At 45.0% G+C, this 14,038-nt stretch overlaps 1 protein-coding gene across 1 annotated transcript in view; it reads right to left on the bottom strand.

Annotated features, from left to right (window-relative positions):
• Positions 1-920: 920 nt before the first annotated feature.
• ptch2 (patched 2) overlaps positions 921-14,038 on the bottom strand; it is a 28,404-nt gene continuing 15,286 nt past the window's right edge. The window contains exons 9-23 of the mRNA XM_087831643.1: positions 13,732-13,879; positions 12,656-12,787; positions 12,403-12,558; positions 12,157-12,249; positions 11,932-12,057; positions 10,727-11,108; positions 10,116-10,640; positions 9,454-9,596; positions 9,171-9,351; positions 8,791-9,071; positions 7,223-7,360; positions 6,769-6,911; positions 3,530-3,932; positions 2,867-3,440; positions 921-2,759 (exon numbers count right to left, since the gene is read on the bottom strand). Of these exons, the coding sequence (XP_087687769.1) occupies positions 2,725-2,759; positions 2,867-3,440; positions 3,530-3,932; positions 6,769-6,911; positions 7,223-7,360; positions 8,791-9,071; positions 9,171-9,351; positions 9,454-9,596; positions 10,116-10,640; positions 10,727-11,108; positions 11,932-12,057; positions 12,157-12,249; positions 12,403-12,558; positions 12,656-12,787; positions 13,732-13,879 (3,460 nt within the window). The 3' untranslated portion in view covers positions 921-2,724. The remainder of the gene's footprint in view (positions 2,760-2,866; positions 3,441-3,529; positions 3,933-6,768; positions 6,912-7,222; positions 7,361-8,790; positions 9,072-9,170; positions 9,352-9,453; positions 9,597-10,115; positions 10,641-10,726; positions 11,109-11,931; positions 12,058-12,156; positions 12,250-12,402; positions 12,559-12,655; positions 12,788-13,731; positions 13,880-14,038) is intronic.

The following is a 14,038-nucleotide window of genomic DNA, read 5'->3' as shown; positions in this document are numbered from 1 at the left end:
AGGATGTAGCCTGCCTCTCTCCCTTTGACAGCTGAGGTATGCCCCCATCTCACACAGTTATCCAACACGCTTTGTAAATACTTTTTACTGTATGTAACATTTACATTTTGATCTGAGGTTGGCAAAAAAATAAAGGGAAAGACAAATGTCCAAAGCAAAATTAATGTAGTTTTCAGAACCAAATGAAGTTAATCTGTGTTATCTTGTGCTTAAAATGGATGGATGAAGAATGCTTAGAAAGTTCATGTCTATCCTTCCCTGGTAATATAATAAAGATAATATTAAAATCTTAGTCTTTATCTTAAGCATCTCTTTGATTTTACTGCTTTAGTAACTCGGTGCTTGTATGTTAAGGCCAGAAGGGTCAGCATGCTTCTACCCGACACCTCAACATTGTGTCTTGATGAGAGAGCAGGCCACAGTGTGTGAGATGTGTGCTCCCATTTTATTTATTTGCAAGGCAACAGGTGGACGTACACACACGCAAAGACTGGCAAAGACCGAAGAAGCACTTTTTTTCATTCCATTTATTTTGTTAGTTAAATTTCTATAGCAGGTGAGGGAACATAATGGTCACACAAGGGTTTTTTCTTGAGCATAGTTTTCAGAAGTCACAGTGTTTTAGACGTGGACAAGAACATTTTTAAAACGGACAATGAAGAAGGAAGGGCCAAGAGGAGACTCAAAAACAAGGTGTAACAGTGACTCCTACACACCTTCTCCTTCATGGTCCTCCAACCGCCCCCTCTGCTTCACACATACACGCACGCATGCACACCTCCTGCTCTCACACAGACACACACACAAAGGCCTCAGCTCTAAAGTGTTGTGAACCCCTTCCCTCCCATGACCTCCCGCCCTCCACTCTAACCCCCCCCCCCCCCAAGTCAACAGAACAATAAAATAAAAGCAAACTCAGCCACAAATAGATATATTTATATATAATATATATTTACTCTTTAAAAATAGAACTTCAGTCTAGATACTAACAACTGTACAAACTACAAAAATAAAAATTTAATATAAATAATTTATATGGCATGACATTAACATTTTTTTCTGAAATAAACTACAAATCAATGCAGGACTCCCTCGCCCACCCCCTTCCCACAAGCTCGCACACACGCACCCGCACATTCACACACAAACACGCACACACACAGATACTGACAACACCTCCTGGCTGTCTATGGTGTGATCAAACTGTGAAAGGTGTTTTTGTTCAGCTGCAGTAGCTACTTGACTGTTTTTTCATATTTCCAAAATAAAAAAACAAAACAAAAAAACCAAAGCTGCCACTTGGAAAATGACACACACACACACACATAGACACACACACAAATAGATCTGCAAGTTTCTCCCTGCAATTATTTAACCTGGCAGTGATTAGACCAATACTGAACAAGAATAATAACAACTGAAACTCTGTAAAGCAAATGAAATGAAAGAAATGTAACATGACACATATATGAGGTTTGCATTAACAGACAGAGTGAGTCATTAAGGAAAAAAAAGTGAGTCAGAGCGTGTCGAAGCGCTAACTAGATTGAAACCGGTTTACATCGTGTAATAATTGCACAGGGTCACGATAACAAGAGACCCTAATAACCCTAAAGCAGCCAGCAAAGAAAAGAAAGAGAAGAAAATAATAAACTAAAATAACTCCCTTTGCATTTGTGAATTTTAAGATTCCCTTTCAAAACTAATACGAGAAGGTGAACGACACTTTTGTTAAAGTGACAAAAGTAAACATCACCCACTGTAGAGCTTACAAAAACTGCAGGAAAAAAAAGACATCAAAGCTCCTTCAAGTAATTTAAAACTGCAGAGGCTGTTGGGGCACAGGCAACATGAATTAAGCGTGTCATGATGTCTGATTGATCAGATTCGACCATTTTCAGATAGATGGTGACAAGCGTCAGCCAATCACTGCCAATCGTGGTACACATTCTGTGTCTCGACAAGAGAAAGCGATAAAGACATATTTATACAATTACAACATAATACTGAGCTCTGAATGCTGTGATAACAGGGGAAGGGTGATGTAGTGAAGGCACGGCGGTTACTACTGTTAAGAAAACACCATCTGCTGTGTAAGTTTTTACAGTGCACACTACGGCAGAGAGTCTGTCAGATGCAGAATACCTCACAGCGCAACACTGTGATAGATGCTAACAGGAGAAGGGGGAGGGAGGGGTACTGCATTTTTCTTTTAAGGCAAATTGCTTAAAATTATTTTGAAGTGTAGCAGCAAAAAAAGGAACATAATACAAATAGAAATAAAACACTGACCATGTATGTTCAATAGCCTATAATCTTAATAACATCTCAGCTTTGTGAAAACATATAGCACATTTCTTATTCTATACAGTGCAGGGGGGCAACCCAAAAAAAACAAAACAAAACACAAAAAAGAAACAAAAAAATCAACCACCCCACTTGAAGATAATCTTTTACATCTGAACTTTTACACAAGAGAATACCCAAGTTATACAGTACTCTTTTAAATAGCTTCCCTCTTGTTTAGTATTAAAATATATACTCATAAATTTATATAATTCTTAAAAGAAATATTTTTTTCGTCTTAACACGTCCTTGAAGTAAAACCTCTCATTTATTCTTTAGAGTCTATGTACAGCTGTCAATGCATGACGTGATGCCATGTGGACGCTCTGGGGAGTAACCCAGAGACTCGAAGAGAGAGGGCGAGGCGTGTGAGAGGGTCTAGCAGTCTTTGGGTGCCTGGATCCTCAGCTCACCTGCAGCAGACAGAAGACAGAGAGCGATCAGACTTTAGGCACGGGGGACATTAAGTCACGGTCACATGTTACTGTCAGTGACAAAGAAGCCTGAAAACTTTGCTCACCTTGTGTCTTGTCAAGCTGATATTCTATCTGGCCCTGTGTTGCTTCCAAGTCCTGGAGCTCTAGAGAGTCTCTTTTACATGAAGAAAAGTTTGTTTTGTCACCACATGTCCTCTTAGCAGCCTCAAAACAGTCCGACTCGCTGTCCGTGTCAAAACCTTCATGCATGTACCCTTGGTATGCTGCTCCTGGCAAGGTCGGGTGGACAGCCACTGTCACAGAGGCCGTGGCTGTAACCATAGTAACAGGTCCCCCAGCGGAGCCTTGTTGTGTTGGCAGGGTAGAGTTGCTATGGCTATAGCTCAGCCCTTTAGTCCTGTTTGGCTGAGGCCCTCTAACGTTCTGGAACCTGGGGCCGCTCTGAAAAGTCCTCCCAGGAAAGTGGGCTCTGTCGCCGGGTAAGTGTTGGCCAGGCTGAGCCTGGAGTCTCTGGGAGCCCCTCTGCTGCTCCCGCTTGTTTTCATCCCAGCATGTAACCTGGGATCCAAGAGGAGACTGTGCAATGTAGGAAGATTCACTTAATGGTTCAATCCTCCCACCAGGAGCTGTTGCATTTTCTCTAAATGGCTTCACCACCTAAAACAAAGAAATGTTTACAGTTAACTTTCAGAAGATTTGATGAAAAATAGGGCAGCTTATTTTGTGTGCGTGGTCATGTAGCGTACCGTAAGTTTAGGGAAGCTCGGGTCTTTGCTCGCTTCCAGCAGTATATGAGATGTTGCTGGTGGAACGTTGGTGTGCGATGCTAAGTATGCACTCCGTTCACAGTACTTATAATCCTCCTCCCCAATCCCTGATGTAGTGGTCAACTCAGAGTAATACTCAGAGTCTGATGACTCAGAAAACGCCTGTTGACGAGAGCGTTGGTTGGGGTGGCCTGTGTAGTACCCATGATGGGTCATTGGTGGAGGCAGCGGAGGCTCTGGAGAAGGTGACGGCAGGCAGCTGGCATTGTCAACCGGGGTGACCTCAGCCGGAGGACCCATCATAGAGAGGAGGACTGGGAGGAGAACCAAGCCATTAAGCATCCCCAAAACAGTCAGGATGGCTAGCACAGCGAAGAAATACCTGAAGGATGGAGAGACATGAGATGTTAGCTTGGGCGTGAACTGAAAACAGACACGACAAAGAATCAGTGTCAGAATAAAAGCAGACGGTAACACACAGTAGTGACTGATCGCTGTTAATGCATTTAACCATCCTGAAATCAGACAAATGCCAAAGGACAGAGCAGGTCTGTCATCTCTCTTTAGCCTATTGGCAATTTTTTCAATCAACTGGAACGTGCAGTGACAGAGCTGCAATCCATTTAATCCTATTTTCTTTTGCATGCTAAGTTTTATAGGGATTTGGCTAAAATACAGATGCGTTAAAACTGTCAGCCAAGCTCGCGACACTTTCACACAAAGTACAAGACATTTAACATTTGACAAATGTTTGTTTTTGTTTTTTTTGCTTTATCCATTTTTCTATTTTTGTTATGCAACATGTTTTTTTTCTTTAAATGGACAAAAACACACGTGTGTGTGCAGCTCCAAACACTCCAAACACACACATAGTTGGCACATGAGGAAGGGAAGTAGCTCTGGGGAAGAATACAGGGAAAGCCCAGTGTTTGTGTATCAAAGGCGAGGGGGTTGGGTGGTGGGGTGGGGGCAAATCTGATTCCCTGCTTAGTCCAACTAAAACATGCTTTGATGCCTCCACTGCTGCTGCTACAAGATATTCTCTCGCTCGTTTTCTTTTTTTCTTTCTGCTCACACTGTGCGTGCGTGCGTGTGTGTGTATGTGTGTGTGTGTATGTATGTGTGTGTGTTTCCATCTCTGTACAGCTCTGAGGAGGCCAGGGGTGGAGGCAGGCCACAAGAAAGAGCTCCCCAAGAAAATTAGAGAGGACTCCACTTAAACACTAACAGAAAGCAGGGAGACAGTGAGATGCTAACCACCAGCCAGACTTAAAGAGGTAAAACAAGAAAAAAAAAAGAGGGAGGGAGGGAAAAAAATGACAGTTGGTATGAGGGAAAAAAGCCAACAAGGACAAGGATAATAGCTGCAGAGTGTTATGGAAACATTCCCTCTCAATGGACTACTACAGTGATTATTACTACTACCTCACTTGACAAAGGTCACTCTTTTGTCTGACATGTTTTCTCTTTTCCTCTCTAGCAGCTGTCCTTATTTTCCTCTGTTATCAGAAGGATATTCATAAGCTGCTTTGCCAAAACCCTGCGGGGACGCACATATTTAACGAGCATGCTTAATCGAATTAACGCACATTCACCTGCAGATGGCAAAATGATAAATAGTTTATCAATATTATTATTACTATTTTAGAATGGCGTCCACATTTGAGCTCACTTGCTTTTACCCCAAAATGACAATTTTTACGTGGCGGAAAAAGAGACAGAAAGAAAGAGAGTGTGACGTTGGTGGGACCTCCAACAGCGTCTCACTGTTAGGAATTCTGTTGTTTATATAAACTGTAATCTTTTCCATTCGTTGTCAGGCCTGCAGAGTCGTATGTGTGTGTGTGTGTGTAAGAATGAGACAGTAAGCGCTTACACGCATGTACGTATGTGCGTTTCTCCACGTGTGTACACCCATGTGTGTGCGTGCGTGCGCACTGACTTGTGGCCTGCCTGCATGCATGCACATTCTACGTAAGTATGTGTGTGAGAGAGGTCTCTGAGCAGAGCTGAATTAGGCGTGCTGTTTATTCAGTGCATTACAAGGCCAGGAGATGTTTACAGCAGTATATTTATGCTACTCCCCAGCTAGCCAGCCTTGGCTTCCCCCAATCAGCTGCAGCTACAGCTAAACAAGACCTCCAACAGAGACTAGTCCCCTCTGTCTCTCCTTCACGTTCTGTTTTTTTGAAAATTGTCTCTCAAAAATGTGAGCAGAGAAAAAGTACTGGAAATTTGCTCTGGCACCCTTAATTCCAACCCAACTTCCCAGGTATTCTCAAATTCCCGCTACCTAAATATATGTACATTTCTTTATGAGTGTAATCAAACACTTTTAGAAGATCTACTCATCAGGCTGTGACCTAGCCACCCACAAAGACCTTATGTCCTTGTATGGAAGCCACCCTCTCCTGCTCCCTCTGCTTCTGTCTCCGTTTTTGCAGAAAACTGTGCTTTTTATGTCATGGAGGCCTGCTGCAGTCTGTGAGCTCAAGGCTGTGGTTTAGGGTTTGGGCCGAGACCACATTCGGCTGAAAAACATGGAGGTATTCGCTTTTTTTCCACTCTGACCATGAAACAGTGGTAGAAAACACACGCACACAGAGCAGATGCGCACACAATTTACACTCACCAGTGTAGACTCTCTTACACACACACACACACACACACACACACACACACACACACACACACCAACCAACAGAGGGTCTGTTGGTGGGCCGCAGAGCATCTGACCAGTTCAAATTTAGCTCCACTTTTTTTTTTTCATTACGGCATCCAACGTGGAAGGCAGGAATGCCAAACAGATGATAGGAATTTTTACAGATTCCCCTGTGTGTGTGTGAAAGAGACAGCGTGAAAGAGTGAGAGGGAGACACCACCCAGTGGGCAGCAGAACACTTCCATGTTTACAAGCAGCTGCTACACACACCCTTGATGTTTTCCCCATTTGTTTCACTCCAAGCTCGAGGAGTCAGATGTGTGTGCGCTCCCAGAGTGACAGAACCAGGTGCTTATTTGTCACTGTTTGTGTGTCTCTGTGTGTGTCTACAAAAACAACAAAAAAAGGACTTCCACCTGCATGTAGACCTCCAAAGTGAGGTTTCCTACTGCACCCAAAGTGAGACGAGACAACCGGCTCCACACAAAATGCTGATTCTTCTAAAGGTAGCATATGACCTTTCCGAATGAACACACACACACTCACACTCACTTACCTCATGATGAAGTCAAATTCGGACCCGGCCAGCATGAGAACACCCAGCAGCGTGGAGATCGCTCCGTCAACCACCGGGGCAAACATGTGCTCCAGCGCCACCGCCGAGCGCTTGTTTCTGTTGCCAATTGCTGTCAGGAAGCCCTGCGGAAGAGAGAGGGGGGAAGGTGGGGAAGAGAAGTGAGTTGGAAATCTTGCCGATCACACAAAACTTGTGCTTGCGGTGAGGCTTTGGCAAGCTCCCTAGTTCCTGCGTTTGGTTTTGTTGAGGATTACAACACTATGCTACAAGACAGTAGAGTGTGCATGGAAGCAGGTTGCCAGCATGAGTGAGCAAGCCAACACCTCAATAATTTTAAAATAGCCAGCTTTTCACCAGTTATAAATAAAATATTTTGTAATGCATTTTCTTCTATTAGGTATGATTAGGTGGTTAGGTGCTGCTCATTCCTTACCAGAGCGATGTGAACAGTGAACTCCACTCCGATGCCCACGGAAGCGATCAGGATGACCACAGGAATGGCACTCAGCTTGATGCCAATGAGACCCATGATGCCAAACAACTCCACAGTCATCATGGCCAAGATAAACACCTAAAAGCACACATGAAATTTTGCGTTACCACTTTTCCAGTGCAGGAAATGTTAAGCCAGCCAACACAGTAGGATGAAAAAAGAAGATATGGCTAAACGAGATTGTAAAATTAAAGCATTTCAACTACGATAATGCTTTTCTTTCTAGATGGAGCTGAGTCCTGCTGCCACAATCTTTGACCCTGTGCTCAAGATCTTAATGACATGAGATCAAATTTCCCACCCTCGGGTTAATCCCATCCCCCTCGCCCACTCCCATATTCCTTCTTTCTCTTTCTCTTCTTCCTTCCCATAGGTGCTTAACACCAGAGATTGACAGCACCAAAGGCAAAGTGTTTGCACCACATTCACATTTACTTGTCCATAACAAATGATCTTGTTTCATTTTATTTCCACAAGATTTTTAGCCTGTGTCGCTCATTTTATTGTTTTCTGACATTTAATACAACGGCTAAGTAATGCAGTGCCACAGCTTTCGAATGCCTTCACGTGGGGTGTTACTGTAAAACCGCAATACAAACAGCAACAACAATCCTTAGAAAACAAGGAGGAGAAAGCAGTTCCTGGCCAACGGCAGCTTTTGATCCCAGCAGGGGCTTTTAGCTGGGGCATAGTTAAATTGGAAATGATAAAAGCTGTTTTACTGCTCGACCACATACAGGCTGGGTGAAGCCTTCACAGGCCGGTTGATGCTTGGAGACCATGCATGCACGTAGCTGTGCCTCTCTGTCTGAGAGACTGTGTTGTGTTGCTGTCTCAATCAGCGCTGCTGTGGGCCGCTGCTTAAATTAAACGCATTCCTGCTGAAACCGGCTCTGTAGTTGAGCTACAGACCCCTAATGGGGCTATGGGGATGTGTGTTTCTGTGTGAGTTTGGGGTCTTTGAGGACCACCGGTCCCACCAGCTTGTGTGTGAAATGTTATCCATCTGTTGACCACTCAGATTGTCTCTTTTCCGCTCTCCCACACGCACATACACGTACAGACAAATATCCCTGATGGATGGGTTGTGCAGGCCAAGGTCGCAACTGGGCAGATCTGTCCTGTCCCCAAATCTCTCCCTCTCCCTTTGACAAAAGGAGTGAGAGAGTTGGAGGTAGAGGCTTCAGGAGGGTAAAGCCTTTCTTGCTCCTTTGCATTTCCTTTTTTTTTTTTAGGCTCGCCGAGCGCACATTAGAATAACAAAGGGCCTTGTGTGTGTGTGTGTGCATGCTGGCCCTCAACAGAGAAAAAAGGGGCCCCCTAGACAGTGTTATTGAGCTATGCTGAGAAGGGTGAAAATAAAGAGAGCGAGAGGGAGGAAGGGGTTAAGGATGCTAAGTTAGGATGAGGTGGAGAATTTAAAAAAAACAAAACAGAAATGATGTGGAAAAATGCACGATATGAAGGAATGAAAAAGTGGAGTGCAGGATGAAGAGCTATCCACTTACAATGATGCCTGCAGTCCAGGGGTTGAGCAGGAGGATCGCACAGACCAGGAAGGTGCAGGCCAACACCACACTGATCGACAGCAAGAACCAGTGTCGGAGGCCAATGTACTGCTCCCAGAACAGGAAGGGGTATCCGTTGGGGTAATTGAACACACCCTTGCGGCCAAACTCATCACAAATGGTGCGCACACTCTCGATAGCTTCCACAAAGTCACTGGCCTGACGAAGGCCGTTCAGGTAGAAGGGGAACTGAGCAAACTCCAGGGGCTCTGCAGCTGGGACTGCGAGAGGAGATTAAAACAAGGTAAAGTGATTTTGTATTCACACTGTAAGTCACATTACATAAATGCATCCACTCTGACCAAAATCAGATGACTTACTGCGCAGATTTTCCCCTGTAGTGTCATACTTGTCATGAATCCATTCTCTGGGGTGAGGGTAGAAGTTGGCCTGAGATGCAGCGTAGCCCAGGGGATCATTACTGACCCAGACTGTCAGGTAAATGTAAAAAACCTCCGGGGGAATCAAACCCTCGACATCCACCAGCCGACGAGAGGTCAGCTAGAGAAAAAATTTGCATTTGTTGATTATATTTTCATCTATAATGCCAAGCAAACATATTATGAGACAAAGCCTTTTATCTTTTTTTTTTTTTTAACTCACCTGGCTGTAGTTAAAAGGCTCTTTCTTGGAACCAGTCTGGATCAGGAGCTTGTATGCCAGAGCCCCGTCTTCTGTGCCGTTACGATAGCTGTCAGCGGTAATTCTGCCTGCCTGCCAGTCAGCATCAAAAGCCGCCTGAAGACCTGTGTGTGAGGTAGAACACACAAAGAAGAGAGAGGATTATTGAGGCTGTCATTTATAAATGCTTTGATTTCTGTTATCATAACAGTTCTTCTGCATGTCTGCCTGTGTGAGCAGTGATGCTGAAAATGTGGAATATCAAGTTTCCTTTTCTGGATCAGATTGACCTGATCGCTATTACTTCTTCTTCACTGGATCTGTGACACATTCTAGCCTAAGGACGCGCGCACACACACACATCCCAAGATAGCCTATGACCTCAAACCGTGAGCGAGTACGTCACCTCTGAGCCCAGGTGGATGCAGTCTAACAATATGACTGAACTTCCACTCACCCTTTGCACATTCTAACCCCCACACCCATTAACCCACTCACTGTTGTCTTTAGCAAAAAGCATGTCTGAAAAAACCTAATGCATTAAATAGCAGACTCATTATCAGAAAGAGACAGAAAGAAGAAGTTATTACCTAACTCCCTCTAAAAAAAAAAAACCCCAAAATAACATTACTCTGAATTCTTACCTCTGAGCCAATCCTGGAAATAGTGCAGCCACATGCGGGGCAGTTTGTTGTCGCTGTCTCTGACCACATATCGAACTGAGTTGAAGGCGTTGTGCAGCTGAATCAACAGCCTTTGAGATCGGGCATAATCGAATCCGTCCATAGTAACCAGGTACATGTTATAGAAGGAGAAATACTTGAACTGGGCGTCGATGAAGTCGTATTCCTTGGTGTCACGTGGCACGATATCGGTCAGGTAAAGGCCATCATGCACCATGGTGGTACCGTACAGGCTGAGGCCCAGGAGGCACAGGAAGAGAACAACCACGGCTGCTTTGCTCTTAGGCTTAAGGAGCAGAGGGGCATATTTCTCCCTGGCAAAATTGGACAGGTTCCAGTGCAGGAAAGGGAGCGGTACACACTTTTTCCCTGATCTGGAGTCCTCCACCTGGGCTAAGAGGTCTCGTGTGGAGCTGGAGGTAGGGGTGAAGAGCTGGGAGCCATAGGGGTCTGGCACAGAGGTGGTGGTGGGGGAAGGAGAGGCGGCTAAAAGGAGGAAATACAAGCAGGAAATGAGCATTCCAGTATCATAAATTGCTGTATTGTCAGAATCATCATAGAGTTCAGTTTACCTTGAGGCTGGGAGGGAGGGCAGAGGATGATGGAAGGAGGGCTGGTGGAAATCTGTGAGGTAGGCGGCAGAATTGTTACAATATGCTGGCCTGCCGCGTCGCACTGCGTGAACGCCTGCACCGTCGTAGTGATTTGGGTGCTGGTGGTGATGGTCGAGCCTGCGGTGTACTGGTGCGTGTGCGCCGTTGTTGGCGTGTGAGGCTGTTCTCCGGCGTCCGATAACTCTTGAGGGGAGAGATGGATGACGCGATCGGAGCACGGGCTGTAGAGACAGCAGAGGATGTCCAAACGCTTGTCCTCGCGACGGTGGAGGTCCAAACTGAGGATGGCGGGGAAGATGAGCAGCACCATGGCAAAGTTAAACACAACCACAATGGCCGCCTAGGGAAAGGGAGAAAAAATACAGAGTGAAAAAAGAGCAAGATAGAGCTAAGAAGAGACTGAACAGGATATAAAATTACAGACACACCAGCCCAACTGGGAAGAGTCAAGACTTTTTTTTTTAATGCCTGACACCACAGCCCGGTAAGTAAAGAAAAGCTCTTCTCTAAATCACCAGCCACGAATACTAAGCGAGCCAGGAGGGGAAAGAAAAGAAAGAAGTCACAAAAAATATAGAAAGATATATATAAATATAAAGTTTGAGCAAAACCATCACCCTTCACCGGTTCAGCTACTGCCTCCCCGCTCACCCGTCCCCTGAAGCTGACATTCTAACTGGCTGTGGTTTCCAGAGTGTGTCCATCTTTGTGTGTGTATTTGTGTGCGAGCTTGTGTGTTTCAGACCACCCACAGTTAGTCACAGATCAGAGAAAACCGCCTTGACGGCCCAGTGATATACTGGTCCACTCCTCCCTCCCTCTCCCTGCCGTTTTTCTGTCTCTGTCTGTTCATTACTGTCTTTGCTCTGATTATTATATATATATATGTATATATATATACATATATGCACACTTACACACAAAGACATGCACACACACACACACACACATACACACACAAAAAACGTTGGCCCTCTAGGTGCAGTGGCAATAAAACTAGGAACAAAGGCTTCGCTTGCTTTGAATAAATGTCAACTCTTTTAAGTTATCTCTTTCATTTTAAAAGGAGCCCAAGGCCTCATGGTGTGCGATTGTGTACAGCTTGTTTATGCATGCGCGCATGTGTGTAAAGGCGTGTGTCTGTGTATGTCTGCAAAACATACCTGCAATGAGAAAGCTCGGAGCGCAGGGATGGGTACTAGAGCAGCCATGAAAAATGCAATCATGTTGTTGATGGAAGTCAGAGCCACACTGGTGCCGGTGCGACGCAGACAGTCTCCTGTCCGCTCCTTTACAAAAAAAAAACAAAAAACAGAAGACACAAATCAGAACAGAGGAAAAAAGAGGAGAGGACAAGGGAAGAGAGGAGAAGAGGCTTTGAAAGGTACCTTGAAGGGTATGTTGCTTTCAGTTTCTGTGAAGGAGTGAGCCAACAAAAACATATCATCCACACCGATCCCCAGTGCCAGGAAGGGAAGCACCTGGAATAGGATAAACATCAGTCGAGAATAAAGGGTCTGAATGATCATTCAGCATGTGGAATCAAACTCTGTGATTTAAATCGAAGGAGGACCTCCTTAAATCTAAATTTGCTTATGAACTGAATGATGTACGCCGCTCCCTTTATGTTGTACCTGTGTCGTAGCGGCATTGAAGGAGAGGCCAAGCAGGGAGCAGAGACCCAGTCCAGCTGCCACTGACAGAGCCACCAACAGCACCCCAGCCAACCCCACGGCCCCCTGGGATTTGGCGCAGTCCCATCTCAGCATGGTCACACAGGCATAGGCCAGCTGGAGAGGAGAAAATGTATTATTATTAAAGACAGTGAAATGATACAAGATACTTATTATCCAAAAATAATGGGCAAACGTCAGTGACTATAATCACCATGAGCAGGTATCCTCCAGCCACCCTGATGACGCTGACATCAGAGAAGGATTTCATGATGTCATTGAGGGTTGTGGTGGAGAAAGCGTGGATGGACTGACTGGAGTTTGCTGGAATACTCTGGTGAACCACCTGATGGGGAAACATCAATCAACTGTTAAAGCGTTCTGCTGAAGAATAAAAAAAAAAAAACATACTACCCAATTCATAACTAAGCAATGTGGAAGAGCAACTGAAGGAATATGGACCTTGTTACACACATGGTTCAAAATCCCCCTAAACTACTACAGCCCTATATCTCAGGACCCCCTAAAATTTCTGTTTGAAATGTGCATGGCTGTGAAAGCGAGTAAGACGGCCCGAGTGTGTTTTTACATGTGCTAGCATGTGTGTGTGCGTGCATAAGTATGACAACTGAGGAGTAATGAGCACAGATGCCAGAGGTTGTGAGGTCAAAGGTGAAAAAGGATGGGATCGCATGGCTCAGAAGGCGTCTCCTGGTACTTCATGCCCATGAAGGAACCAAAGCGCCTGAAAGCCATTTACCTGTAAGCGTTCGACCATCATTTGCTATCTCGTATAGATCTGCACTTGTACTTTAATATGTCGGGCTGGGGGAGCCTCATGTCTCTGTCAGTTTACATTTGAGTTGTGTTACCCCTCCTCCCCTCCCCAAATGCCGTGCTGTGCTTAGCCTCGCCGTGGTGGGTGTCAGCTATCACAGCAACAGCTTGTTCCTATAACTAGGGTCTTGACAGAGAGGGAGACGATTGGCCTACCACACACACAAACACACACTAACCCGGTGCTCTGGTCTGCCCTGCGATTCAGTTTACAAGGGAGCTGAAGACTGATGGAATTCAGACACTGCAGATTAAAGTCTTAGTGCACTTGTGTGTGTGTTTATGTGTGTGTGTCAGTGAAGATGGCAGCATGAGGACAAGGAAATGAGCTCTAATTTTTCTCCCCCTCCTCCTACATGATCTCAGTGACAACAAAATATCTTTATTTCTGCCCTGCTGTCCTTGAAGCATGGCGCTTTTAAAGGAGCGTGAAATCTGTGCGCGAGTTCGTACCTCGACAAACTTTCTCTGCCAGGACTCAAGGATGGCGGTGGCTTTCTCCTCATTCCAGTTAATGTCGTGGATTTCGTAGTCGTCCTTAAAGTGCTCATATAGCTGCTTAGGACTCATCAGCAGGAACATGGTCTGGAGAGCCTCCGCACTGCAAAACATGCAAACAAAGTTTAGTACACATCAGGAATGATGAGCGACTCTTAAAAAAAACATAATGTAACCATTAAGTCTGAGTGTTTAGATGTCCCTTGTATCTGAAAGCAGGTGCCGTCTCCTCTAAGATTTGTCCGCCTGCCTGCTTGCCCAT

Source organism: Neolamprologus brichardi, chromosome 18 (genome assembly GCF_056152115.1).
Source record: "Neolamprologus brichardi isolate AB-2024 chromosome 18, ASM5615211v1, whole genome shotgun sequence".
In the NCBI taxonomy this organism is placed as follows: Eukaryota; Metazoa; Chordata; class Actinopteri; order Cichliformes; family Cichlidae; genus Neolamprologus; species Neolamprologus brichardi.
The sequence above is the reverse complement of the archived record's forward strand: the minus strand, read 5'-3'. Positions and strand labels throughout refer to the sequence as shown.